Source organism: Vanessa atalanta, chromosome 1 (assembly GCF_905147765.1).
Source record: "Vanessa atalanta chromosome 1, ilVanAtal1.2, whole genome shotgun sequence".
Classification (NCBI taxonomy): Eukaryota; Metazoa; Arthropoda; class Insecta; order Lepidoptera; family Nymphalidae; genus Vanessa; species Vanessa atalanta.
The window spans coordinates 3,572,469-3,600,201 of NC_061871.1; the positions used below are offsets into that span (position 1 = coordinate 3,572,469).

The 27,733-nt window shown below is 32.5% G+C and overlaps 1 protein-coding gene across 1 annotated transcript; it reads right to left on the reverse strand.

Moving 5' to 3' along the window:
* Positions 1-1,282: 1,282 nt before the first annotated feature.
* LOC125065649 lies at positions 1,283-27,580 on the reverse strand. The gene is made up of 13 exons (XM_047673397.1): positions 27,339-27,580; positions 17,650-17,919; positions 17,106-17,257; positions 7,538-7,790; positions 6,853-6,968; positions 6,364-6,496; positions 5,986-6,159; positions 5,691-5,824; positions 5,018-5,186; positions 3,567-3,674; positions 2,696-2,804; positions 2,424-2,578; positions 1,283-1,380 (listed from the first exon to the last, which is right to left on the reverse strand). The coding sequence occupies exons 1-13, from the start codon at positions 27,576-27,578 to the stop codon at positions 1,318-1,320; spliced, it is 2,076 nt and encodes a 691-aa protein (XP_047529353.1). The 5' UTR covers positions 27,579-27,580; the 3' UTR covers positions 1,283-1,317.
* Positions 27,581-27,733: the final 153 nt, after the last annotated feature.

Below are 27,733 nucleotides of genomic sequence, written 5' to 3' on the forward strand. Positions count from 1 at the left end.
CATGAAATTCGTTACTCGTTGTGGAAGGTGAAAAGTTAAAGTACATGCCAAATTAATTACATATAAAGTGTCTGTGTACGATTTATTCTGCCCACATTTTTAATAAATTAATTTAATTGAAACATATGAATCTATTTTTTTGATATTATTATGTGATTACGCTTCGATTTAATTTGATTATAATAATAGTTATCATGATAGTTTTTGCCATAGTGTAGCAATACAACTAAACTATTGTAAAGTTGGTACTTTAGTTAATAACGTGCGTTATGTTGGTTAAGCGTATTACTTTGCTATTAATTTGCTAATATCTGCCGCTTTGTTGATGAAATAACAATAAGATATGAAAAATTTTATATTCCCATAAGAGACTAGCCAACCGCACGGGGCATATTATAGTGCATGAGTGTGTACGCAGGTTCTCTCACGTTCATAATCCGATGGGACGGAAAATCCGACACGGCCGTCAAGAGTTTAGGGGCAAGGCCAAAAGCTTTACGTATTTTCTGGGGTAAAGGGATGTAAACACTGCCATAGTTAATAATATTGACTAATTAAACGAACTGATTAAATGAAGTAGAAGATTAGGTGATTTTGTCAATGAAGATAATATTGACAATATTACAAGCATCCAAAGATAATAAATGCTAACTATTTAAAACAATAGGTTACCACCGTTACCTTATTGGCAAAATAATTGCTAACTTTCGTAATTAAAATTGTCATCTTGTGTTGCCATGATAATATTATCTATTTAAGAATATTCGTATACTTGTAAAAGATCCTATGATCTTTTACAAGTATATCATGTATCACAGCTTACAAATTGCTTTGGGATGTTTTTATTTATTGTTTATTAGGAATTTAACAGCGGTTTATTATGACTATCAATAAATTAAACAAAGTCTTTAACATGTCTTTACGGTCAAAAGGGGATTAGACTATTACATACTTGTAAATACAGTTCAAAAACATTTAATATAGGCGTCAACAATAGCATTTGCGTTGTGAGTATGAATATTTACACTTTTGTTTTAAAAAATTAATGCGGCGCTCTGTTCGAAATTCCATCAGGATTTATTAATATTATTTTGCGAGGTGAGTAGATACGAGTCGAAATAAAACTATTGAGTAAAAAATTATATATACTTCATAATTTTTTTTAACATTAACATGTAAAACAATTAAAAAATCTAGAAAAGATATATAATCATATGAAAAGATAAACATACAATCAATTCGTCATTACAAACATCTCGAGATTTTAAACGTTTTTAAACAACGTATATAAAACAGAATTATTTAATTGCCTATTTTTTAGCCAGCTATAACTTGACCAGGAACATAGAAGTCCTTTTTTTCGTCGGACATGCTTGATCTCTGAAACAATAGTAGTAATATTTTTATATCAGTGCTAATATTATTCATTCGAAAGTAACTGTCTCTATGTTGAGTTAACACGGCTAAACTACTGAATTAAATTGAATGACTTTTTGTATGAAGCAAGCTGAAATCCCAAGGAAGGATATAGGCTACTTTTTTGTACCTACGATCCCCCCAACAGCGTAAGCGAAGACTAGTAGATTACAAATATTTAGGCGCATTAATGAATTCCCATTTTTAATTAAAGACCTAGCAAATTTTTCATTGATTTCAAACATAGTATAAAGTTCGATTTTTAAAATTTGACTTATAGCGATTTATATTTTAAATAAAGACACGACAAGACAATTGTCATAACAAACATATTTGTCAACTAATTACTCTTAGATAATGGAATACGCCAATAATTTTGTTTCCTAATTGCTACACGTCTAAAACTTTTGTTGGATAAACTTTCCTTCAACTTCGACGAGAGCTACAACAACAGCAAACTTTCCAAACACATTCAGAAATTTGCTAATGAATTTAATCAAATTCTACAAATGGATTTGGATAAAATCAATTTGATTCTATACGTCAAAATATTTGAATGTTGACAATTCCTTTGAGTTTAAACATTTGGTAACAATATTTAACTTCGAACTTTAATATTAATTTAGGTTTTATTAACGATCAAAATTTTTTTATTTATTAATAAGTTATTGCTTCTACGTGAGTTATAAAAATGCCTATGCTCATTAAGTTGTTCGTTTAGTTATTCTTTTATTTGGGTTTTATGTTATTTATGAGCCTTTCCCTTCAAATATAATTTCTAGCATCCTTGGTCAGCTTTATTTCGTTTGAACGTGAATATAAACGTTTAATATTCTTTGAAAATCACGCATGTTAACAAACCTTACCCAATTGTATTCCTAAACCTTCTCCTCAAAGGGAAGAAATTAAAAGTAAAAACAAAAAAATAATATCAATAATCTCTTGTGCCAGTTTCTTATAGATATAAAGGAGGAACCTATTATCAAATAACATTAAATATTCGTTACCATTTTCTGTTTCTCCTGTCTCATTTCGAGCAGCAACGACCGCAGTATCCTGTGCGCAAGGAACTCGGTTGTTCGTCTCACATCCGCACAGTCTGAATGTATACGGTTATCCACAACCGCTTCAGCCAATCCCTCCACCGCCTCACCCCATTCCACTACAAATATATAAGATTTGTTTGATGTTTATTATATCGTAATTATATATATCTTTTCAGTGAACAAAAAAGAAGTGTACGATTGAGTACTGAGTTATTTAATTTAAATATACTTACTCGAATGTCTCATGTGCGGTAGAGTAACTGTGCCCACTGTTATGTCCATACCGTTTTGTACCTTTTGAATGACGGATCGAGACATCAGTCTAGCTGCGACATTTATCATCTGTAGACAAACAACTTATGTAAATAAGTAATCTTTGTGGTGTAATTAACTCCAACCTTAGGAGGCTACTTTTGTACTTTCATACAATGTCTATAAACTCCAGGCACTAGAAAGTTCTATTAAATTTCTTCTTTATACATCAAAACCTTGTATAGCGTCGTTGCATTTTAATTTCTCAATGAAAATATTGTGGCAAAATTGATTCGTAGAGCTACGGTAGCCTGTAGCGTTTTAATGATTCACGAGCTACAAAGCTTTGCGAGGAAAAATGGAATGCCAAAGAAACTATAATAGCCTATTAAAATTTGCAACTTGTATCGCAGCGCATTTTCTTTCAATTAAGAAGAAGTCTTATTCTATTTTTCCTGTCCTTCTACTCTACTGAAGATTCTCCCGTGGAAATATCCATTAATCAGACTAATTCGGTTAAATCGTTTGAAATCATATAGTTAAAAAAGTAAATTGGACAATCTAAGAAAGATTTAGTGAATTCCTAAAAATTTCGAACGGAACAAAAATAATATCTTCAATATATTTGAGTTAAATATCTTAAAATGTATCCATTGAATTATTAATTTATTGACTAAAAAGGATGTTTTCAACTTTGTCTTGAACATGATCAATCATTAATTAAAAAAAATTATGCCAAAATAAAAAATACACAAAATAATTGAATGTAACCGCCAATACGATACAGAAACAAATAGAACAAGACCGATCGTTATCTCAGCTCCTGCTTAAAATTCCATACAAGTAAAATACCTCGAGCAATTTCCTTCTTTCAGGTAAGTAAGTCCCCACAGAAACCGGATCAGGCAAATCCTCCACGCGATCCGAGAAAGTAACTTCAGCTAGTTTCGTCTTGGATGGCTGGTGGAGGAAACATTTATGTCGTATAATTATACGTTGATATTTGAACTGCTTATAAAATATTTCTTAAATACTAATGTTTCGACATCAAACTCGTTAATAGAATGGATATTTTTAATTTACTTTATAGAAAATTGAGTAAGATCTATTTGAGTTTTTTGTGGAGGATGACTGATTTATTTTACTATCGGTGTATGTATCCTGTTTACTGATGATGTTCTATTGAATGGATTTTGGTAGCGGAGGCCGTAGAGAAGGGACGCCAAGTAAAATAGATCAGTAGCCGGATTAATGTCGTTACGTGCTTTTCCAGGCACAAGATTGAACCATTGTCAATATATATCCCGATCTTTTACTGAGAATTTCTTGACAGGAAAAATCTGTGACTTATTTATTCGATAATCAAGACAAGACAGTATTAGTGGTAGACAAGTATTGTTGATGGTTGGGTCACCAACCAAAACACATTTTCTAACGTAAAGCTGTTAATATTTTATTATTTTAGAAGGTTAAAAATATTTCCCGGCAATTAATATATTACTCTAAAAAATATATTTATAAAGTCAGATAGTACAATACTATTTTTGATTCTTCTTTGTATTTAAGAGAATCAAGAGATTCAATAACAAAATAAAATGAGTGGAAATGTGCCATTTCAAATATTGCTTCAATCTAAATATGCAGAGTACTCCAGCACGTACACTCCATTCTATTTGGAAAGGTCCTAAATGTAAACGATTTTTAGTCTCTTCAACTTCATCAAATACAATATTCGCAGAGAAAAAATAAAAAAATCTAATTATTTGTAATAAATATTCTAAAAGTATAACTGATATTTTATAATATAAAAATATATATTTTTAAGAAATAAAATTTTCATAATATAATAATAGTCTACGGGTTGGACTCTTTATATCAAGCTGAAACTTCACGAATATCTTCATTTTGACGAGACACTCAACTTTTTCTTTCTTCGAAAGTGGTAGAAAAAGTTTTGGTTTTATAAAAAACGTATCGATAAATGAAAAATTTTTTCCTACCAAATGGTTAGTTTGGATCACAGTTTCTCCCTCTCCCAAGTTTTTGAGATAACCACAAAATAAAATGTATGAATAAATATATAATTTATCTGTTCGACTCTCGGATACTGTCGACTGATATTTAATACATTATTAAAAAAAAAACTACATTAATATTGTCATACAACGAATGTGGTATTAAAAATATAATAAAGGTTTTATCACAGTTTGTAACCTATTTGTAGCAAAAGAGGTTTGCTACGAATATATATACGATACTATGATTTCGTTCCTAATTATTTTCATTACAATAAAATGTCTTACCACTGGCGTGGGTGGTCTGTCCTTTACACTCTTCATATCTATGTCGGTGGTGGTATCCGCAGCTATGTTGACAATTTCACCGAAGACTATAGAAGCACCACGTGCGTCCACATAATGACGTGCTAACTCCGCCGCTACTTGTTTCGACCAACGAGGCGTTTTTGTTGACCTAAGTGTTAGCAATATATCATATCAGTAAAAAGTAGTAAAATTGTTTATGTCTAAATCTCTTTGATAAGATGAGTATGATATATGCAGAAGTACTCTCGTGAATAAACAGTTAAATAAGACTCAAGAACTCAAAAGTATTCATTAATAAGTTTTTAAATTGTGATGCAATGTTAATTTATCCTTAGATATATCTGAGCCTTAATGGTAGAGATAGTATGGAAGGTCTAAAAAAATAGTCAGATATGACTAAACATCAACATTTCGGTTTTCTCTCAAAATAATCAGAAATTAATTGAAATAATATGAAGAGAAAGATTGCACGGGGCGAAAGTTTAAGGGATTTTAAAAACAATTTAAAATTGATCCTGGAAATGGAAATGTTGTGCTTATACTTATAGTTTAAGGCTTTTGCTCAGAAGTGTGACAGTTAAAAGACATATATCTGACTTCAAATTGTTTGGAAATATCTATGAGATTTTTATAAATGAAAGCCCTTGCATACCTCTTCTTCGAAGATGACGGTCGTATGTTTTGAAAGAATATCTGAGCAGCTCTCGAGCGTACCATTCGTTGAATATCACGTAGGAGTATATTCACGCGTCTTCTAGCGAATTCGATGACTGCGCTTTCAAGCATCTAAATACATACATATAAATATTATTCAACATTATATTAAATACGCTTTTTTAAATTTATAACTACTGAATCTTTTATTTTTAAAGTCTTTCCAATCGCAACAGGTCTATGCTAAGCGAAAAATGTTTGCCCAACCTTTACTACGTTATGGATGTACTTACCTCATCCAGTAATTTAATAGGTGCTGTTGGTAGAACTGTCTCCAAATCCATGCGAGCCCGAGCCTGTCCGAGGGTCATCAGCGCATCTCCTTGAGTGGATACAGCCGATGACATCGCTTCAACCGCTAAACGTTGGGCTAGCTCAGGACTCATTCCTTTCGCACCACGTTTTGACTGAAATAAAAGTTTAGATAGGCTTAAAATATCTTAAAGAGAAACATTAAATGAACTCTGATTAGGGTTCATTTAAGAGAAAATCTTCGAAAATAGACGATTCATTAGCAAGACTACATATTTATTATATAATGGTGATTTGTACGTATGTACAGTTTTATCACCAGAAATATAACGAGGTCGTCAACTGTGACTGTATATTACCTTTTCAAATTCAATGCCCATTTTCCTAACAAGCTGCGCCGCTTTCGCAGTACCGCCGTGCATCAATTTGAAATTCGCGAGGCGAATACGTTGAAGCTCCAAGTCTGTATTATATGCGTATATTTCTGCTTTCCTACAAACGAAATTTTAACTATGAATGGAAATTGGTTGCACAATTACGATGTAGTAACAGCCTGTACATATTGCACTCCTTTTAAGAGAAGGTTGTAAGCTTATTCCGCTGCGCTGCTCCAATGTTCATTGGTGGGTTAAAAAATAGCAAATATACGTCGTACTCATGTATGTGTCCTCGCGATAGTTGCCTTCACCGCCTAGCGTGAGATGAATTACAACCAAATTAAATATATAAAAAAATCATTCCTGTTTGCCTGGGTCAGAAAGGTCGTTCTAACTTGGCCATCCTCTGCTCTCTTATAGTGTGATCCTTTTAAAAGGAATCAATGTTCGTATTAATAAATAAATGATTACTTGGCTCTCCTTGTCGCAGCGGCTTTCATGTCATCTGTGTATAGCTTTAGGAGCATGGATTCTTCTTGAATTTTTTGATTTTGAGCGTCGACTCGTGCTTGCCACTTATTATTCGCCTATAAAAAATATAATGTGACGACCTCCGTGGTCGAGTTATGTATATGCTGTCTTGGGTCTGGGTGTTTGCGGTACCGTCGTTACTAATGATTTTGCATAACACAAGTACTTTAGCTACTTATATTGGGATCAGAGTAAAATGAGATCACCTCGGACCTTAGAAGAACTGGCGAAAGAAACTCAGCGGGATATTTGTTTTAGATATTATATTTGAGCTGATTTAAAATTAAATTTAATCTATTTGGAACACATTCCAAACTATAATTTGTCAAATGATTATTGCAAAACAATTGGTTGGTTTTGTAAAAATATAATATGATAGCAGATTTGCTATTTGCTTGAATGCTTGTGTGCTATATGTTCTGCGTACTTGTTTGGTTTCCTTTAAGATTGGCCGCAGTGATCGAAATCGGTCAGGGCGAAATTATCATCATGTGTAATGATATTATGATTTAAAATATGACTTTTAGGTGTGTGGCATTTTTTTATTGTTTTAAACCCTTGCCGACATTTTTCTGATTAGTTCCACTTCTCCATTACAAGTTTTTACCAACTATAATATTCCTACCTCATCTTCCAATCGTTTCTGTTTCGCCTCCCTTTCTTGTTTTAACCTGTTTAATCTCTTCTTCTCGTTAGTTCTCCATTGCCGCACCATCGTGATCTTTCGTCGGAGTTCCATTTCAGCCGCAGCTTGCACTCTTTGCTTGATACGATTTTGTTTCTCGTGCGCCCGCGCGGCACGTTCTTTGCGCTGTTTTTCATTGAACTCCGCCAAATATTTCATTCTGGCTTGTATCTTCTTTTCTTGTTCCTTTGCTCTGAAAATATATTATTTAAGTAGACTGTTACTATAATAGAGAAAAAGATATATTTTTTAACTAGTGTGAACATTGCATTATTTTATTATACACAGAAATAATTACGTTTGTAGTCAAATAAAATGTTATGAACATAAAGGTAATGTGTGTGTTACAATTCATTTATTTATAATATGTTTTAATCTAGTTCAGACATTAAATTTATGTATGTCAAGTCAATAGTCTACATTTATAATAATAATAGATACTAAAACCTTTCCTGTAACGCGCTGTATCTTTTTTATAAGTTCAATTCGATTTGTACTTTTTTAAGACAGCTATTAAAAAAAACTTCTACAATAGATTACCAGACCCTTCGTTTAACTTACGCAATGTAATTTTCAATAGAATTAAGTAAACATTGAGAAAACTCCCAAACACATAAATAAATCAGGTGCACGACGCACTTGTAAAGTATCTCGTATTACATGAATAATTTCAACTCAGTACCTATAGTGTCTACTCTTGGCTTCGTCACGATCCGTTGCCTTCTTTTAATTAAAACTTGAGAGCTCAGTCGCTTTGATTTACGTACGTTATTCGCAGATGAGAGCTCAAAAAAAAAACGGAGAAAGCTAGCTACGGCTGGATTTTCAACTATAGATTTAAAAGACTAGTTTATTAATCGCAATATTCATTAATTTGTTTTTAATTTTAAAATTCATAATTCTAAAACTATTCAACATCAAAGCAGTACACGGAAAGTAACACTGCAGACCTGAGAAGAACTGGCCAAAGAATCCAGAGAGATATTGTTTCTTTTATTTCATAAATTTATTTTTATGATATATATTTTTTGAATGGCCTGGAGACCATTGTTGCGATTCCTAAGAGGTGCTTTAATTTATAAAATTGTTAATGCTAATAATAACCGTAAGCAGATAAACTTCTTTGACGGCTTTTTGAAACTTTCCATTGATTATTTTTATTCAGTCTAAATGGCCAGCTAAAATATATTGAACTGAATTTCATAAGTCTTTCGTTATAAACATCTCGACATTGGTTATTAATGAATTTCGAATGTTTACCGACCGTTCAAACTGTTTACAAATAACAGATCAACAATCACGAATCAGACTTCACAAACATTGGATGCAAATTGTCAAACATTGTAGCCAACTCTATCTACATAGTATTGCGAGTCTATACTCGATTGTAGCGCCGACGGCGCTTGACGAATGACTCGGTTAAATGGGTTATGCAAATGTGCACCGAGTTTACAAGTTTCGTGAAAGCTTTAAGTCTAGATTGCGCAACACAAGTTGGGACTATCAAGATACATTTGAATATTAATTTCTAAGAAAATCAAGGTAATTACTTAGCGTTTATGTTTTACGGAAGAAGTAAAATATGAATCGAGATAAAACACTGTAGATAACTAATAAGATTGCACAAGAGATACGAATATGATGGAATCGAGCTGGCTCAGAGGATGAAACGCGTGAATATTAACTGAAGATTAGTGAATCAAGGCCCGATAAGAGCTATTCTTATTATGTGCTAAATTTGTGCTTATATACTTTTTAGAGTTGCGCTGGCTCAGAGGGTTGAAAACATGGATCTTAATAGAAGATCGTAAGTTTAAATCATTTAGCTTGAGTTCGGCGCAGAAGAAAAACATCGAGAGGAAAAATGCATGCATCGGGTGAAATACTGCCCAATATATAACTAACCGGTATCGGACCATCAGGGTGGAGTAATCCCCTTCTCTTACAAGTATGAAAGGTTCAGCCCCAGTGCCCAGTTGTGGGACATTTACAAGTTCTTGCTCACTTGTTTACACTTTTCTAGTGAACGCGCTTATGAGAAATTCAAAAGCTCTTTGTGTTTGTTGCGACGAAATTTGTATTACATTCTTTGTAGCTATGCTTGCTTGAAATTTCTTGAAAATTCACTTGCGTTTATTTCTGTGCTGTTTCCGGTACGAGCAATATTAGGGTATGCGCGCACTACAAAATGTATTCGTTGCGACTTTTAAAGTGCGGATAAAAATCGCAAACGACAATAAGTCCTACGCGCACCACGATTTATTATCGCCTGCGAAATAAGGGCCAAAAACTCGCTGTGGCACCGCGGACGAGAGTGTACATCGAAACATAGGCTTAAAAAAGAAAATAACCATTATATATTACATAATTTTACGTAAAATAATTTTGAATAAGAATTAGAAGATAACTAAACGGTACTGGGTCCATCCTTTGTCAGTATTAAGACCTTCTAAAGGATTTTTTTACGTACTGTACAACGATCTTTGTCAAAAAGATAAAAAAAATTATAATCCAATATCTTTATATCCAATAGCTTTATAGGGTACAAAATATACACACGAACACGCATCTGCTATTTTAAATCGCAAACGATTTATTTTCGCAGCGCGCGGATCGTAGATGTATTTGATCGTACATTTCTGTTGTTCACAGATTGACGATTTTTTTACGCAACGATTTTTTTTCAAAGTGCGCGCTTAGCCTTAGTTTCCAATAAATAAATACAAAGTAAGACGTATTTCATTGTCCTTAAAGTTCTGAAGTATAATAACTAAAACGTTTATCTCTTCGATACAAATATATAAAGTATTTAATATGTGTCTGTGATATTCAATGACTTTGTGTGTTCCTTATCAAAAAAATATTATTTCATAAAAAAAAATATGTTTTTAAAATAGAAATCTGCACAAATAAATCATTTTGTAGGTAATGGACTTATTTCTTTTGTGTAATAAACTAAATAAAATAAATCTATCTCTGTTCTATATTTAAAATTATCATTATTGGTACTGATTAATACAAACCGACACAATAATTGAGACGATATCAACGAGATATCAAATATAAAAAGGTCATATAACCAGTATGTAACCTTTGATAAAATGAGAAGCGGAGATTTTGCTTGTCGCCGTTTTGTTTTGTGGTATATAAACATAAAAAGCTTGCAAGTGTACCTTGCAGTTGTTTTATACTGTTCCGTTTTTTTGCGACAACTTAACACCACAGAATGGATTTCCATAATAAAAAGTTGCTTGTAGCCAGCGCACTATGTTGGCGACACGAAGCCGAATTTTTGGAACAATTTCAAACACTAAGTAGATATAATATTATCATAAGTGATTATTCGAACTACTCTCCGAAGACAACCGATAAAAGCCTTATGAATTCGAGGGTAGAGCTTACACCGAGTTAAAAACAAACAGATTTTCGTGTAATGATATTTCCTAGGATATATAATTAACGGCTCCTTTTTGAAGGAGTAGACTGGGTATAAAAAAATTCTTAATACATCATCTATATTTCGAAGAAACATTTCAAATTATGAAGCTTAAAATCTTCTTTTTTTTATAAGAAAAATAAATCCGTTACGGTCCGCTTTGCTAGTTAAGGTTTGTAAGTGTGTAAATATATGTGTATATAGGTACGTCATGAATAGATATAATATCAGTTATGCCTTGAAATATAATATTTTTTATATATTGATAAAATATACAATTTATTTTAAACAGCATTCACGATATTATATAATAACATAATACTTTGATTTTCACTTATTACGCGTAAAAGAAAATTTATAATATATTCAATTAAGGGATTACCTTTTTTTCAAACGATGTCGGTATAATTTCTATTAAAAGAGTAATGATATCATCCATCACTGATTCACGTTATTACGATAAGGCTTACACGATAGTGAACATTAATTTGATATCCGGAGCCTGTCTGATGAATGGTCCGATAATTCAAGTTATTGAAAACCGCATTTTTCCATTAGGGGTTATGGAATTCTAAAAGGGGACTTTTTGCTTTCCTTCCGCTTTCGGGAAAATGTTTCTAGATTTGAATAAAATGTCTAAAATGAACTCAGAATATTTTGCTTAAATCTATTATCAATTTTAATATATTCATTCAAAATAGTTAATTTATAAACAGTTCTCTAAAACGAAGACAAGACCTATAAATTTAAAGTTAGTATCACATAAGTTTTTTTACAAATAAAGTAGGTGACACACTTTTACCTAAGCTTTAACAGATATAGTGGTATAGTCAGTACAGTCGTTTGGCGCTTAAATCTTTTTCAGTTATCTGAAAAGTTTTCCGGGAGCTTTGAAACCGGAGCCGTAATGGCTCAGTGATTAGAAGACATGAATCTTTACCTATAATTCCGAGCAATCCTTGCAAGAACTACGGGATTGTCAGGTGCAACAATAATCGTCATATTTCAACCAAATTACAAAACCTTTAATTAATTTAACACCGAAACATTCCACATGAATCCGCCCTTTGGTGAAAATCGTATGATATTTTTTTTTTAGTTTATCGTGTTTAAACAGTTTGAGCAGCATATGTGGCGAAGAACTTTTATTTATTTTATTTTATATTTTTTTATGACCTTTTTTTACGCCCATAGACAATGGCGCTGTAAGAAATATTAACCATTCCTTACATCGCCGATGTGCCACCAACCTAGGGAACTAAGGTGTTATGTCCCTTATGCCTGTATTTACACTGGCTCACTCACCCTTCAAACCGGTACACAACAATACTCAATACTGTCGTTTGGCGGTAGAATGTCTGATGAGTAGATGGTACCTACCCAGACGGGCTTGCACAAAGCCCTACCACCAAGAAATTATATTTTATTTTAATTTTTTTTTTTAATAATTTCAGTGCTGAAGAGAAAAAGCATGTTTTTGGACAATATTTTATGAAATGTATATTTAGATAGGTAAGAAGCAACACTTTTTTCGTAACTTTAACACTTTCGATCATTTTCAAGGATACATAAATATTTATATATTATACCGACAACGCGCAATCATATTTTTGTCGACTTTTCAAAAAAATCTAATAGACCCTCAGATAATAGAATCTCAGATAACGAAAAGCAATAAACTGTATCGGTTACATCGAACGTTATAAAAAAATATGTTAAGCAGTGCGTAAAAAAACCTTCGTAAGGTCAAAGGAAATGGGAGTTATTATCCGGTTATGGCGCCGAAAGGATGCGTATACCTTGATTTAAGCATAACAATATTTATACAGACTACAAGTCAAGCTGAACGTTCCTTGACAAATTGCTCTTTATAAAGTGAACTATCATCAAATACTCGTATATCGGGATAGAGTACCGAATGTTTTATAGTGAGCGAAAAAAAAAATCTACTAAAATATATCATGTATTTTTCGAAGACTTTTTGATACGAAAAATATCACCATGTTCTTAATGGAGCCCTAATGGGTTGCGTCAGTTTTTTTGTGTATCTACAAAATGTCCCGAGTCGAGTGTTCGTTACGATCGAGTGTTGAAGCGGTTTTTCCATACATTAGCCACAACCTTTGCTTCTTAGAAGAGGAAATTATACGGATAGATGTTTGTTTTGAAAATTTCGGTCGCAAATGCTTCTACTCCAACTGAAATCTTAACTTAGAATCCTTTCAGATTGTGTTTGCTTGGCATTTCGCTCCGACTAGATGAGTAGTTCAGCCTAACGTTGAAGATCTTAAGAAAGTAGATAGGAATTATATTAAAGACATAACAAAGAAGGTTGTTCAATACAATTTAGTACCCAATACACATAATATATGTAATTACAATCTATACATAAAATAAAATGTTAGTGTCTATTTGTAATATTCAAATAACCGCTTTTTACTAAATGCATATGTATGTAGACACGGTAAATATACCAAAATAACATTTTTTACAATTTTTCTTTGTCTGTCTGTCTGTTTGTTCCGGCTAATCTCTGGAACGGCTGGACCGATTTGGACGTAACTTTCACTGGCAGATAGCTGATGTAATAAGGAGATGTAACTAAGGCTACTTTTATTTTACAATTATATATAAAATAATAATAGAGTCACGCTGTAATGTCCAAATACTGTCCAGAACCGCGCGGAACCGTCACGTCGGATTCCTCCTATCAACGACTTAAAACTACAAAAGCTGTCCAATACATCATTAATAAGCTATAGAATTATATACGAACTGAACAATAACTATTTTGGTAAATTCAAACGCTCACAAAATCGCGGCTACTATTAGTTAAGAATAAAACATCAAACACGTTTTCACCTTTGTGTCATAATTCAGCTCGTGACCACAACGGATACATTTTTTGCACGGTTGTACGCCGCGAAGCGAACTTTACAATACGCAACACATATTTGTTGAAACAAATGGTATTTCTGAAGCGTCAAATGTGGTTTTGGCGTGAATTTGTACACGTTACAGCGTCAAAAATAATAAATAAAAGAGAAATTAACGCTTTATTTATCATGGTCAAGTTGCGAGGAGCGCAAAAACGCAACACCCTTTTACACACATTACAATGCCTTTGTTTGCACTTATTCAGGCATTGCTAAAAGTATATTTTAGTTAAAATTAATATTGTTGAACAAAAGAAAACTTACGACATATTGATAAAAATAAAATCTGACAATAAATGTTAGTACCGCCGTTACGAGGAAAACAAAAGTCGTTTGTTTTTCTCTTAAAAATATTAAAAGATATCTCGGTTTGAAATTGTTTTTTCAAATTGTCAGTACTTATAATACAAAAAAGAGCTCTAGTCAATCTTTATATAGTTTTAAAGAAAAAGTGGTTATCAAAGACTACAGGTGGATTTAGCACAAAGCCGTTCACTTAACCTCTTACAAAAGGCCTCTTTGTGAAAAATAAAACAAGTTTAATCGTGTTTATACCATTACAAGCCCGGGAGACCCGGGACAGGTAAATAAAAAAGTTTATATCGTAATACGTTTAACTCTATTTGTTTACGCGGCGAACGCCAATCGAGTTCTCAGATTTTTTTTGACATCTTCAACATTCATCGTCATATTTCAGCTAAATTACACACATTAATGAATTATACACCTCATGAATAACTTCTTTGGTGAAAACCGTTCAGTATTTTTTGAGATTATCCCGTTCAGACAGACGGACAAACATACGCGGTGGGAGGATTTAAAATATAGTAAAAATAGTGGGAGGACAAAACTAAAGTTTTGAATTTATTTTAGCATATAAACAAATTCAAAATATATACAAAATGCACTGAAGGAAATTTTATTGAGGAGCGTAAGAGTGTGCGTAAATACAAATGCCGTTGGGAATCGAATAGAACGAGAAAAACACCTATTCATACATAGGACCAAACTAGGCTTATCGAGGGAGCGTAATCTATCTAGATTGCTATTGAAAATATCTCCACAGAAAAATCAATAACATTTTATTGGCTCGACCATAGATTTGACCCCAGATCCTCGGTATCTGTGGTCTTATAAGCTAGCCTCTAGACCAATGAGGTAGCATAATATACTTAATATATTTTATACATAATACTACTCGTAATAATACTACTCTACTCGCTGTGTACTTAACTGCGTTTGCGCGGCGTTAAATTTTGATTATCCATGCTTGTTTCGTAAACATTTTGACTTCAAATACAAGTGGGTACAGTTTGCTAGATTGATGTCGTAACTGCTTCGCTATGTGTATATTCCTCGTAGTTTAAATTTATACAGCCTATAATCTTCCTCAATATTATTTTTAATACGATTTACCAATCATTCCATTCTTCGTAACAAAAAAAAAAACACCAATACATTTACTAAACAATACAAAAATATATACAAGACGTATAAATTAAATTATTTATAGGTGACTATTTATTTCATTTGAAAAAAAAGAGTAACTACAATCACTTTAATTGTATAACATGCGATTTTAGTACTATTTAAATACACAGTAATATTTTGTTTGGGCGATAAACAGGCTAATTAACGCCTTCTTTCCTTAGTTAAGGTAAGTGTGCTCAACTGTAGACTCCCCCCCCCACCATTATAATATAAAATATTGATTAAATGTAACTAAACATAAGCTAATTAATATGAAATGATAAAAAATAATTAAACGTATAGTAACTTTATACGGAGCGCATAGTTCCGAGTTCCGACAACTATCTCGCTCAAAGTGAAGTAAATACCAACATTATACATTCCGTTTCAGCTAATGTAAATTGGCATCGAAGGAATGGGAACACTGTATGAGAAAGTAGGGGAAATATATCAAGCGACTCTTACGTGCTAAAAGTATCTTGTCCAGTCAGCTGCAAGGCTTTAGTGTAAATATGCAGTTCTATTTATAGTTTAACGAGCATAACTTTGCGGAAGCCTCGTAGAATTCGATTCACTTTGATAATATGCTTGAGAGCGTAACTGAATATAGCTACGTATCGCTCGAATCTAATTTAGTCATGACACAGTTATCTTAATATTAAAAATGCAAGCGTGTTTGTGTGCAATTTTTATGTTACGTTATGTTTTGTCGATTAAATCGTGAAATGGAATACTTAAGAATGTATACCTTACGGACATCAAACGTTTTTAGACGTTGAACTAATTAAAGTGATCAATTAATTAATTGTTTTTTATAATCAGGTTAGATGGTACAAGTATCGATGTTTTTTTGTCAGAGGTGGCAAACGAGCATGGAAAGTGACTACCACCGCTCATGGACATCTGCAACACCGGGGGGCTTGCAGGTGCGTTGCCGGCCTTTCAGGAAAGAGTACGCTCTTTTCTTAAAGGTTCGATGTGTTATTGTTTATTTTATTGTATGTAAGTTGTCTTAATTTTATTTGTATTAAAAAAAAACGCTTAAAAATCTAATATATGCTTGAGCTTGGAGACATATATTGCTATGCTGATGATAGTACAGTGCATGGAAGTTACCACGGACGCGCAGTAGCTGGGCGAACGGAAACTGAGGATCTTGTTATTGAACTCGAAACGACGTTAGAACTCATTGCCAAATGGGGCTCTGATAATGTAGTGCTAAGAATCGCAGGTATGCGTTTCCACAGCGAAAAAGTCACCATTTTCCCTTACTTCATTCCTCTGTGGCACGCTAGGGATACAAAGCAAAATTGCCGACCTTAATCGCAAAATCTGTTGTAAAAAATGCAGGTAAAATCTTGCGTTGAGCTAGCACCTTTTGGGTGGCTGCGCTGAGTACTTAATACCGCTTAATTGGGACATCTTTCATCGTGCATGAAGAATTTCGGCAATTCTATTATTTTGTCGCACTGCCAAAAAATGGAATTCTTTACTAGCACTCGTATAACCCGGCTTCTTTCAAACGAGGCGTGAAGAGGCATCTTGCGGGCCGGCATGTCGAGGGCGACAAGTGCAGTTCATTCTTCCTGTCTGTAGACGGCTGTCTTCGCGTTTGGACTCCACTATCACTTACCATCAGGTTGAGTATATATATGTATATACTTACAGTCTCTTTTTCTCCGCCCACTCATCAGCATGTTCCTGTGCCACCTTTTCAAGATGCTCCCTCGCGCGCTCCGCTTTTGTGAAGATTTGTAATCGTCGTGCGACGTCCACATTTACACGTTTGAGGGTTAAGTCGTCACGAGCTCGCTCATCCTTATAAAACATTTTTATGTAATATTTCATAATATGAAGCAATTTAAAAGGTAGTATATGTGGTTGTAGTCATTAAAAACAAGAACGCATGTACTTCTCTGAGCGCTGCTGAGATCAGACAGCGCTGTTTAACTAGTGTTACTACAAGTGATTAATTTTCTGCAATCAATATGAGAGTTACTAGTACTATTGTTAATTAGCCTCATAATCTATAAAAGGCAAATTTTTTATTTACGAAATAATATAAACGCAAACGTTTTTGACGAATCATCTAATTTTAAACTTTTATTCCATCCTTACTTATGGAACTTTGTCTTATTCGCTTAGTGTTGTAATGTACAAAATTTATTTAAAAGGCCGGTAACCTAACTAGATGAAAATTAGATTCTTACCATCTCCTTCATCACCATATGGATTCGATCCATAAACTGGTTGTAGAGATACTTCCTGTAATGGTTAAATTCCTTCAAGGTGCAGACCGCTCTACCGTCTTTAGTACAATAACCTAGTAGTTTCATTCTGTTTCTTGCTGGTTTTTGCGCGAAATGATGAGCCAAGTGTGGGTCGTGTTCGGGAACGTAATCGTACGAAACATTGTAGCAATATGGATCCGACAAGTCGAATGTAGGACACGGCCCGCTGCCCAATCCAAGACGCCGTACCTAGGTGATATAAACATATTAACATATATAACATAATGTAAGATCATAAATGGTTCGATGTTATCTTATGTCACTTTATTTTTTTTTTATTCTGAATTTTATTTGTGTCATATGTCACTTTATACTTTTACTTCGCCGATTCTTCTCAGATCTTTGCCCTTGTTTTGTTTAATTTTATCTTAAAATCTCTTTTTTTTTAAATACGTTTTATATATTTTATATTATTGACACACAAAACAGATAAAGACATTCAAATACGAATAAAACACGAACATGAACAACATGATCTGCTGTCTAGTTTTCCGTCTTAGTATAATTTAATTATTTTATTAAGTTTATTATTTATATGTATAGTTAAAACAATATTAAATTTAATTTTGGAATATGTTCCATAAAAACTTAAATTTCACATTATAGCTATACTTATACAAAACAGCTTAAACAAATAGCAGCACAGGGCGAGTTAAGAGGTGAAAAAACTAGTTTTTTTTTTATAAAGCTCCTCATTAAACGTGGAAATGACACCCTTTCATTGCTCCCGAGTTTCGTATCTAGGCCATTATGGTAAGATTCATAGGCGACTTTACTATTTATTAAAAGAAAGAATTTTTCTATTGTTTTTATTCCGGATATTCTGATATTTTTCACAATGCGAAGTCATTGTATTGGTTCAAATTAAAAATCGTATTTTTTTATAGTCGTTGTATTTGTTTGTATCTTATTATTATATATATATTAATCGTCCGATTATGGTGAAATTCTTGGCTGAAAAAGAAAATATGTTTTTCTTTCTGTTTTTGCACTTCGATTTAATACGTGGGTAATGTATTATATTTATTATAGATGTGTAGAAACACAATAGATCGGGACTTATTCGATTTAATTTGGAATAGCAATTAATATCAAAGCTCTGTACAGTTTAATTCAGTTCACTGCCTCACAATGTCGTATTAATTTAACAGTGTTTGTTTTAGATGCTATACGTATTATGTGAATAGCCCGGCTCTCAAACGGAGTTTCATAACATTAATAGGTGGGAAACCATTATCAATTCGTTAAAATATAAATATGATAATTAAAAAATATTACCAAGAGCTAAAACTTATTATATATCATGATTTAAGAGTAGAAAAATAAAAGCAAAATATGTTTAATTTTTTTTTATTTACGGTTTTATATCCGTGACTTAGTGCTTGAGAATTACTGAAATCATTTCAGTAAAAAAAATGGTTACATTGGTATAATTCTTATGCCTAATTCAGTTAACTTAATATTTTGTATGTATATCCATACTAAAGTTTAATATAAGAAAAAAAACAGAAAAAAGAGGCTACTCAAATTTATTTTAATATATATAAATGTATCCTGACTAATTTTAAAAGAGAGTTTCTTTATTTGCTTACTAGCTAAACCTGCGGCTTTAACGGCACGAAACTTTACCTATATTTATATAGTACACAAACCATCACTCCCCCATTTTATCCCCTCAAGGACTAAATTATAAAAAACAGCTGTTCTTCCCCGGCACTCATACTATCTCCATATCAAATTTCATCTAAATAAGTTCAGCGGTTTAAGCGTGAAGATCTGTTACCTAAGAGACAGAGTTACTTTCGTATCTATAATATTAGTATTGATTACGCTTTTACGTCTAAATACTCAACCATCCACATATATTGTATACATATTGCCAAATGTACTTATAAGCTTATTCCTAGCAATTTATAAACTCTTCCAAATTCTTATAAAAATTAGATACACTGTTGATACAAAGCAAAGATGAATCGACAAAAGACCATTTAGTGGGAATTTCAACGGAAGTAGACTAAGTAACGTTAAAAGTGTCGCTAAAATTGGAGCAAGCGATCGAGTGTTTCTACACAAAGCGACCATCTTTTACCTTAATTGACTGACATTGTATTACAGACAACTTTTTCACCTTGATAAATATCTACGCCCAATATAATTAATGTAGCTTAGGGTGACTATACACGCCTATTTATAATTTAGGCGTTAGGCCTTCCCTCAGATATGTATTTAAGAAAACTGGGACGTTGAAAAAGAGTAACTACTGAGTTTCTTGCCGGTTCTTCTTGGTAGAATCTACATTCATTCGGTGGTAGATTTACTTTAAATAGTTTGTGAAATGATTCAAAAGTGCTTGTAAAAGTCTACTTGAATAAAGTATGTTTTGATTTGATTTGATTTGGCATTATCACAGTTGTATCATTGTATATTTGTGTTAATAATATATATCGTAGGTAGACGGGGTGAAAGGCTACCTGATGGTAAGTGATCATCACCGCTCCTTGACATCGGCACTGTATCACGATTGCGCTACCGTCTTTAGAATAAAGATGTTATGCCCTTCGTGTTAGTAGTTACACTGGCTCAGAACCCTTTAAAAGGGAAAATCAACAAGATTAAGTATTGCAGCTTGGTATTGCAATATATGATGAGTGGGTGATACCGTCTACAGAGAATACACAAAGTCACCAGGTATAAACGATACACAATAATTACTTACATTATTTACATTAGCAGCCTGTAAATTTCCCACTGCTGGACTAAGGCCTCCTCTCCCTTTGAGGGAAAGGTTTGGAGAATATTCCACCACGCTACTCCAATGCGGGTTGGCGGAATACACATGTGGCAGAATTTCGTTGAAATTAGACACATACAGGTTTCCTCACGATTTCCATCACCGCCGAGCACGAGATGTATTATAAACACAAATGAAGCACATGATAATTCAGTGGTGCTTGCCTGGATTTGAACCCGAAATTATTATATATATAAATTATATTATTAAGAAATTAAAGTTGATAAGTATAATTACAAAAAACGTCAGTCATCGTTAACTTCATTCTGATTATTATGAAAATGAAGGAAAAAATCATAACCAAATTTTATTTGTATACAACATATTTTTTTATTATGATACGACAGCAAACCAAAAACTCGTTAAATAATGATAAAATATATTTCATCCATTTATCGAAGTGATATTATGAGTATAAAAGAGTTTAAAATACTTCTTAATCTACTGACTCTTGTTTAAAAACTAGTTTTGCCTCCAGATATCATTGAAATTTTTAAAGTAAACGTGGAAGTATTATAGTCATGATTTCAATTACTTATTACTTGTTACTGTATCAGTTTGCGTATTTAAGTTAGTTCAATATAACATCTTTGTCACTAAATGGGCTATCTAACGTAAAAAGAGTTATTGAAATCGGATAAGTAGTTTATGGGATAAGAGCGATCAGACACAACACTCAAAACTTTTTAATATAAGCTAGCTGCTCTGAGCGGCCGTAACCTCGATAAATGCTCCGCCTCCGCGGCTTGTAGGGTGATTTTATCGTCTACAATCTCTCTCAATATATAAACTACTAGCAAAACCCGATAGAACTGCTTCTGTCTGTATTATATATTAAAATTTATATTATAATTATAGGAATTTATAAATAATCCGTACGTCATCGGCAGCGTGCGTAAGAAAAGCAGTCGTTCCACAGTTTTTCGTCGAACTTGTTAAATCAGAAAATTGTTCTCAACGAGAAGTATTTTTACTTCAATGGGATAATATAAATCAGAAGGTTGAATTTAAATAATAATGAAAGAATCCAAAATCGGATGACTAGCTTCAGAGATTACATATGTACAAACTCTACTCGTAGTCCTAATATTCACTCTTTCAAACAAAATCTTTAGCTTTGTATAATAGCAACATATATATACTTATATATTAATTTAAATAATGTTAATTCTCTATTCTTAAACGTATTTCAGTTTGAAATGTTCCATTCCTCATGCTTTACAATACTGGAATTACTTGCTTTAGTCATCGTTGAATTTAAATGTTAAATTTCGCTTAACATTTAACCCCAGTATTGGATACAAGCCAAATGTGTCTGTGTATGCTTTACGTTTTGAGGCTTAAATATACTTATACTATGGGGTATTTACACGTTGATAATTTAATGGTATTATGATTAATGTGTGGGGTAATCCTTTGATGTAAATAATGAAATGAATAGCATTATATACCAGCGATAAGCTAGCATGTATAATGAACATTAAACATATACCAATTAGTAAGTAATTAGCGATTACTTATTCATTAATTTACATAAATAAATTATATTATGTTAATTATTTAAAATTATTATTTTTTGTCGTTGTGTCCGTTCGGCAGTGTATTATAGTTATTTCTAAAAGGCAGCACTAATGTAAACTAGCGGAATGAGATCAGGTGGATGGTTAGGTTGCTTGTGTGTATATATGGTATCTTATGTATGAAAATAGGTTATTATTTCGCTCTTAAAAAATTCACCTATTGTCTCATTGGCTTAAAATCGTTACTTGGTGGGACATTGTGAAACCCCATCTGGGTAGTCCCACTCATCGGATATTCTACCGTCAAACAGCTGTACTCATTATTTTTGTATTTTATTTTGAAGGATGAGTGAGTCGGTGTAATTGCACATGGGACGTAAAATCTTAGTTCCCAAGGTTGGTGGCGCACTGGCGATGTAAGGAATGGTTGATATTTCTTACAGCACCTTTGTCAATGGGTGGTGGTGAGCACTTACCATCAGGTGGCCTATTTGCTCGTCCGCCAAAGTATATAATAAAAAATTAAAAACAATAGTGCCCAAGAGAGGATTGAATTTGCGAATTTCATATCCATCCCATACCCGTTGACCTATAAATATTTTCGTCGTTTTCATAAATAATAAATGATGCTTAATAATTTTCTATGTGAATGTATTTTGAAAGGCATTGAAATTTGCATTTTAAACATTCAAAACGCGGTAAGTCGATGTAAGAAGATTAATGATCAGAACTCCTTTGTAACAGCTGTATAAACATGTTTTATACTTCAAACACAGAGGATTATTTTTTCTATTGAAGTATTTATTTGTGGTAAATCGTTTAAATACATATACTTGGGTTAGTGTATTATTGGCTTCTTGTAATATAGAACACAATATACTAGGCTCTTACGTATACTTTTGATACGTCATTTTACATTTAATAATGGTGAGGAGTGTAGATTTCGTCAAAAAGAACCGGCAAATACGTTGTGTAAGGCAAATATATAACTAGCTATCCGCCCTGGCTTTGCACGGGTACAATGCTGCCCCTATATATAATACAGAATGTCTTACAACGTTCACAGTTTTTCAGATATAAGACAATACAACCCGCTATGTCCTTGCATTTTAAATCTGTAATATCTTCGAAAATTTTGCTGTAAAGGGCCACATTAATCTATATTAAATGCACAATGTATTTTTTGTACTAACTTAATTGGATAAGATTGAACGGTATTTTGCTTTAAATCGCTTCGAAAATAAACCCTTATTTCACATAAAAATTAAAAGATAAAAAATCTATCTCGTAGGGTTCAGCCAGCGTTTGCAATGTAAACGCAAAAAAATGTTTTTATTTACGACATCACTTTAGAAACCTTTAAAATTCATTGTTTCTCTACCATATAGTGCAAGTATTATACATATAAACCTTACTCTTGAATCAATCTGTCTATTAAAAAAAAACACATCAAAATCCGTTATGTAATTTTAAAGATCTAAGTATACATAGGGACAGACTGCGGTAAGCGACTTTGTTTTATACTATGTAATGATGAATTTCAACTGTGTATTAATGTTTATGTTATTTGTTCCAGGTATGTATCATTTGGATTGAGATGTCCCTGCGTTTTAAATCTGTAATATCTTCATTCATTTAAATGACATGCTGTGACGGGCCAAATTGATCTATATTAAATTCACAATGTATTTCAGGTACTTAATTGGATACGGATTGATGCTGTATTACTTAAACCGCTTCGAAAATAAGCCATTATTTCTCGTAAAAAGTAGAGGAATAAAAAATACTTATTGTAGGTTATTCCTAAGAGATAGACATATACCATCATACATACTTTTTTGAAGACCTTTTTAAGGTGTACAATAGTAGTAGTACATTATTTTGATCTATTTCGTAGGGTTATGCCAGCATTTGCAATGTAAGCACAAAAAATGTGTTTATTTACATCACTTTAGAAACCTTTAAAATTATTAGTGTTTCTCAACTATATTGTGCATGTATTATACATATAAACCTTCCCCTTGAATTAATCTATCTATTACAAAAACCGCATCAAAATCCGTTCTGTAATTTTAAAGATCTAAGCATAAATAGGGACAGAAAGCGGTAAGCGACTTTGTTTTATATTATTGAATGATAAATGTATGTACAAAATACAATCTTATTGCTTGAAGAGCAGTCTTTTGCGTGTACAAAAGTTCATTTACATTTACACGTATAAAATATTTGTATTTATATTTTTTATACACTTGTACACACAAAAATATCTGGAAGAGACACGTACATATATATAGACTGCTCTATATATACATTACTTTTTATATTATTTTATTTTTAACCTTAAAATTTAACCCTTATATTTTTTCGTAGGGAGCTTGTCGGTTCTAGTATTTTTTATTTTTATGTCCGTAGGCAAACAGTATATTATTGATTATAAATGTGTATATAGGTATATGTCGGATTATCAGAAGGGCCTTTAAAGTGTTCTTGGCTGTTATCCACGATGGTGGGCATAATAATGGCGGAATATCAAAAATAAAGATATGTTGTTATTGTTCAGTACACTGTTATTTAATTTCCTTGTATTTTCCAGGTTGATTTCTTAAGAGCCAATAGATTAGAAAGTATCTGCCTCGTGCGACGGTGAAAAGTTGAGTTGAGTCAGCTGTCAGCACGTTTTTCGACACACTACCCTACTCGGGACTACCCGCTCTTAACATAAATATTATATTACAAATAAACAATTTGTTATCACGAAAAACACAATAATTACCAGACTAGACAAACAATTAATCACAAACAATGATTAATACTCAATCTCCCTCTGAAATTATCAACGCGACGTCATATATAATAAGCTACACGAAATAATGCGTTGAATTTATCATATGAAGAAAATGTAAGTACTCGAACTAATTGATACAAGAGAATTGCACATACGTACATAATTAGTACCTCATCTCACAGTGGCTAAATTATGACAATACTGACTACAGATCACGAGAATGCTGCGTTCACGACCGGGAAATGCCAATAAAATAAAATAGGTATTTTGTAACTAGAAATTCTCTGTCGCGAACTTGAAGGTTGTTCTAGTGCCTTGGAAATCACATAGAGTCGAGTCAGCTTGCCGTCCCATCCGATATTGAGAGTAAGTGATGGTTGAAATTAGTAGTTTTCCCTCATAGTATAATGAAAAAGTAATGTTAAGTAAAATAGTAAAATTTCAAAGATACGCTCTGTAATGTACACAGATCTGTAATAACATAATTAGTATTATTAATATATATTATCTGTGTATTTATGTATCTGTCATCTTGAGTGACACATATCGCGGAAAGCGCGGGAAAATAAGATACGGTGTGTGTGCACAGCGAGCTGATATTTAAATATAATATCTATTTAATGTAATATTTAAATCGACCTTATATGTGAACATTACCCATCCCACAATTATATTCACGAATTAAGACCATGAAAATCGGAAGAGCTTTTTCACATTTTAATCTGCGATCTAAGGAAAATCCATGTACTCTATCTACTGGGCCATCTTGGCTCGGCTCTGAGGTTAGCGGTTGGTTTATTTTTAAATTTCTTATTGCATTAAACATCGACTTAGTCGCTTTGGCCGTTTAAATATTACACATGTACAGAGTACAAATAGATTGGCAGAATAGCAAAAAAGCTACCTAGAGGTAAGTGGTGTTCATAGATATCGACACTGTACAAAATATTATCCCTTACATCGACAAAGCGACATAAACTTTTTGAACGATGTTATCTTGTGTTTGTAGTCTTACTGGCTCAAACACGCTTCAAACCAAAATACAACAATACTAATATTGGTATTTGGTGGAAGAACATAACGTAATGAGAGGTTGGTATCTACCCAATCTTGCTCAAAGCCCCACCACCAAGGGAAAGTAATGAAAACTTTTATCAATACAAATTACTTCTGTAGAGAAATAGGTATTTTGATAGCGAACTCGTTTCGGAGGTAAATAATTTTATATAAACAGTTACTTTGATATTTCACTCATTCAAATATTTAAAAGGCAATATTTATTTGACTGAATTAAAAAATAAAATGGTATTAAAAGTAAATATTGGATGTATCGGTTTTCCTCTCAGTGCGGGCGATTGAAATAAAAATTAATTGAAATTAGACATGGATAGGTATTAAGGGTGTACATTTCTTACTTGGGAACTGATTTTGATGATTCTTACGGGATCAGGTTCAGCTCTCATATCAACCACAATAGTATTGAACAAATAGTTTTAATTTAATAAAATTATTGGATTTAGTTTATTATTGGAAACATATATTTATAAAAGGAATTATAAAACAATATTTTGAATAAAGCAAGGACATCATCGAAGACGAATTTATCTAGTATGATGTAGAATTTTCTATAAACGAAACTAACTTACCTTGAACCCAATATCTAAGTAACATTAATATGTAATTGTTATAATGTTCAATAATAAAACCTGTGCTTTTTGCCTATAAATAATATAAAAAGAAACATTATATTTTATAGTGATATTATACTTGCAATATGTAGTAACATTAAACGGTGGTTTGACTTTGTGCTCGTCTAAGTCGGTTCCGGTTTGGAGGGTGGGTGAATGTATATAATTACAGGCAAGAGTCAAGGTTAGCAGTGTAAAATATCTTATTATACTAGTTGACGCCAGCGGCTTTGCGATTTAGGGGTTAGTTGTTAAGTGTTAGGTATAAAAAGTAGCCCAAGTCCTTTCTTAGTAAGTTAGTAAAGAATGACTATAAATAATACCTTACCGTGAATTAAAAAAAAATACTTTAGACAAATTATTCAACCATGGTATTTTTTATAAAATTTTCTTAATTTATATTATTTTTTGTAAGTATATCATCAACAATAAAAATGTTTTTCAAACATCCAATTAAAATAATTTCTTTCAATAATCTTATGATTCAATAATATATAGAATTTCAATATAATAGAATATTTGATGAGTGTTTGGTATCTACCCAAACAGTCTTGCACCACGACCTACCACCAAGTAGTCGGAGTAAACTCGTTTCGACTTCTAGACTTTATTTTTAATTTAAGGCGTTTTAGTAACAAAACTATAAAACGATAACCGTATCAAAGAAAAGTACTGTCTTCATGAATTATATTATTATTTATCCATATAAAATAATAAATATCGTCATTATTGTAATTAATAACACTCGCTTATACGTGTAGAAGGAAATTGATAAATTTTAGATGCAGTTGATCTTAATTAAATGAATATAAGTTCCGACTTACATCTTCTCCGATTTTCCCGCGTGAAAATACGATTTTCCCTTCTGGCATTTTCGGTACGGGCAATTTGCACTCGAGACCGAGTCTATACCAGAGTGGCAATCCATTTTTCGGAACAGCTCGATGAGGTTTCGGTATAGACTCGATGACTTTTTTCAATTCCGTGGGCTTTCTAAGAGTCAGCAGTGTTATGTCTATATCGACTTCTTCGAGTCCAACATCAGATGTTTTAGGTGACGACATGGTGTTTTAACATAAAATACAAAATAACTACAACGTAGGACGCTCGTTGGTAATACACTAAAATTTGACACAGTTGACGTTTATTTTTTTATTAAATGCCAGACCGATTTCTATTTGTAGTTTTTGCGAATATGTATGCGAAAAAATCCACGGAC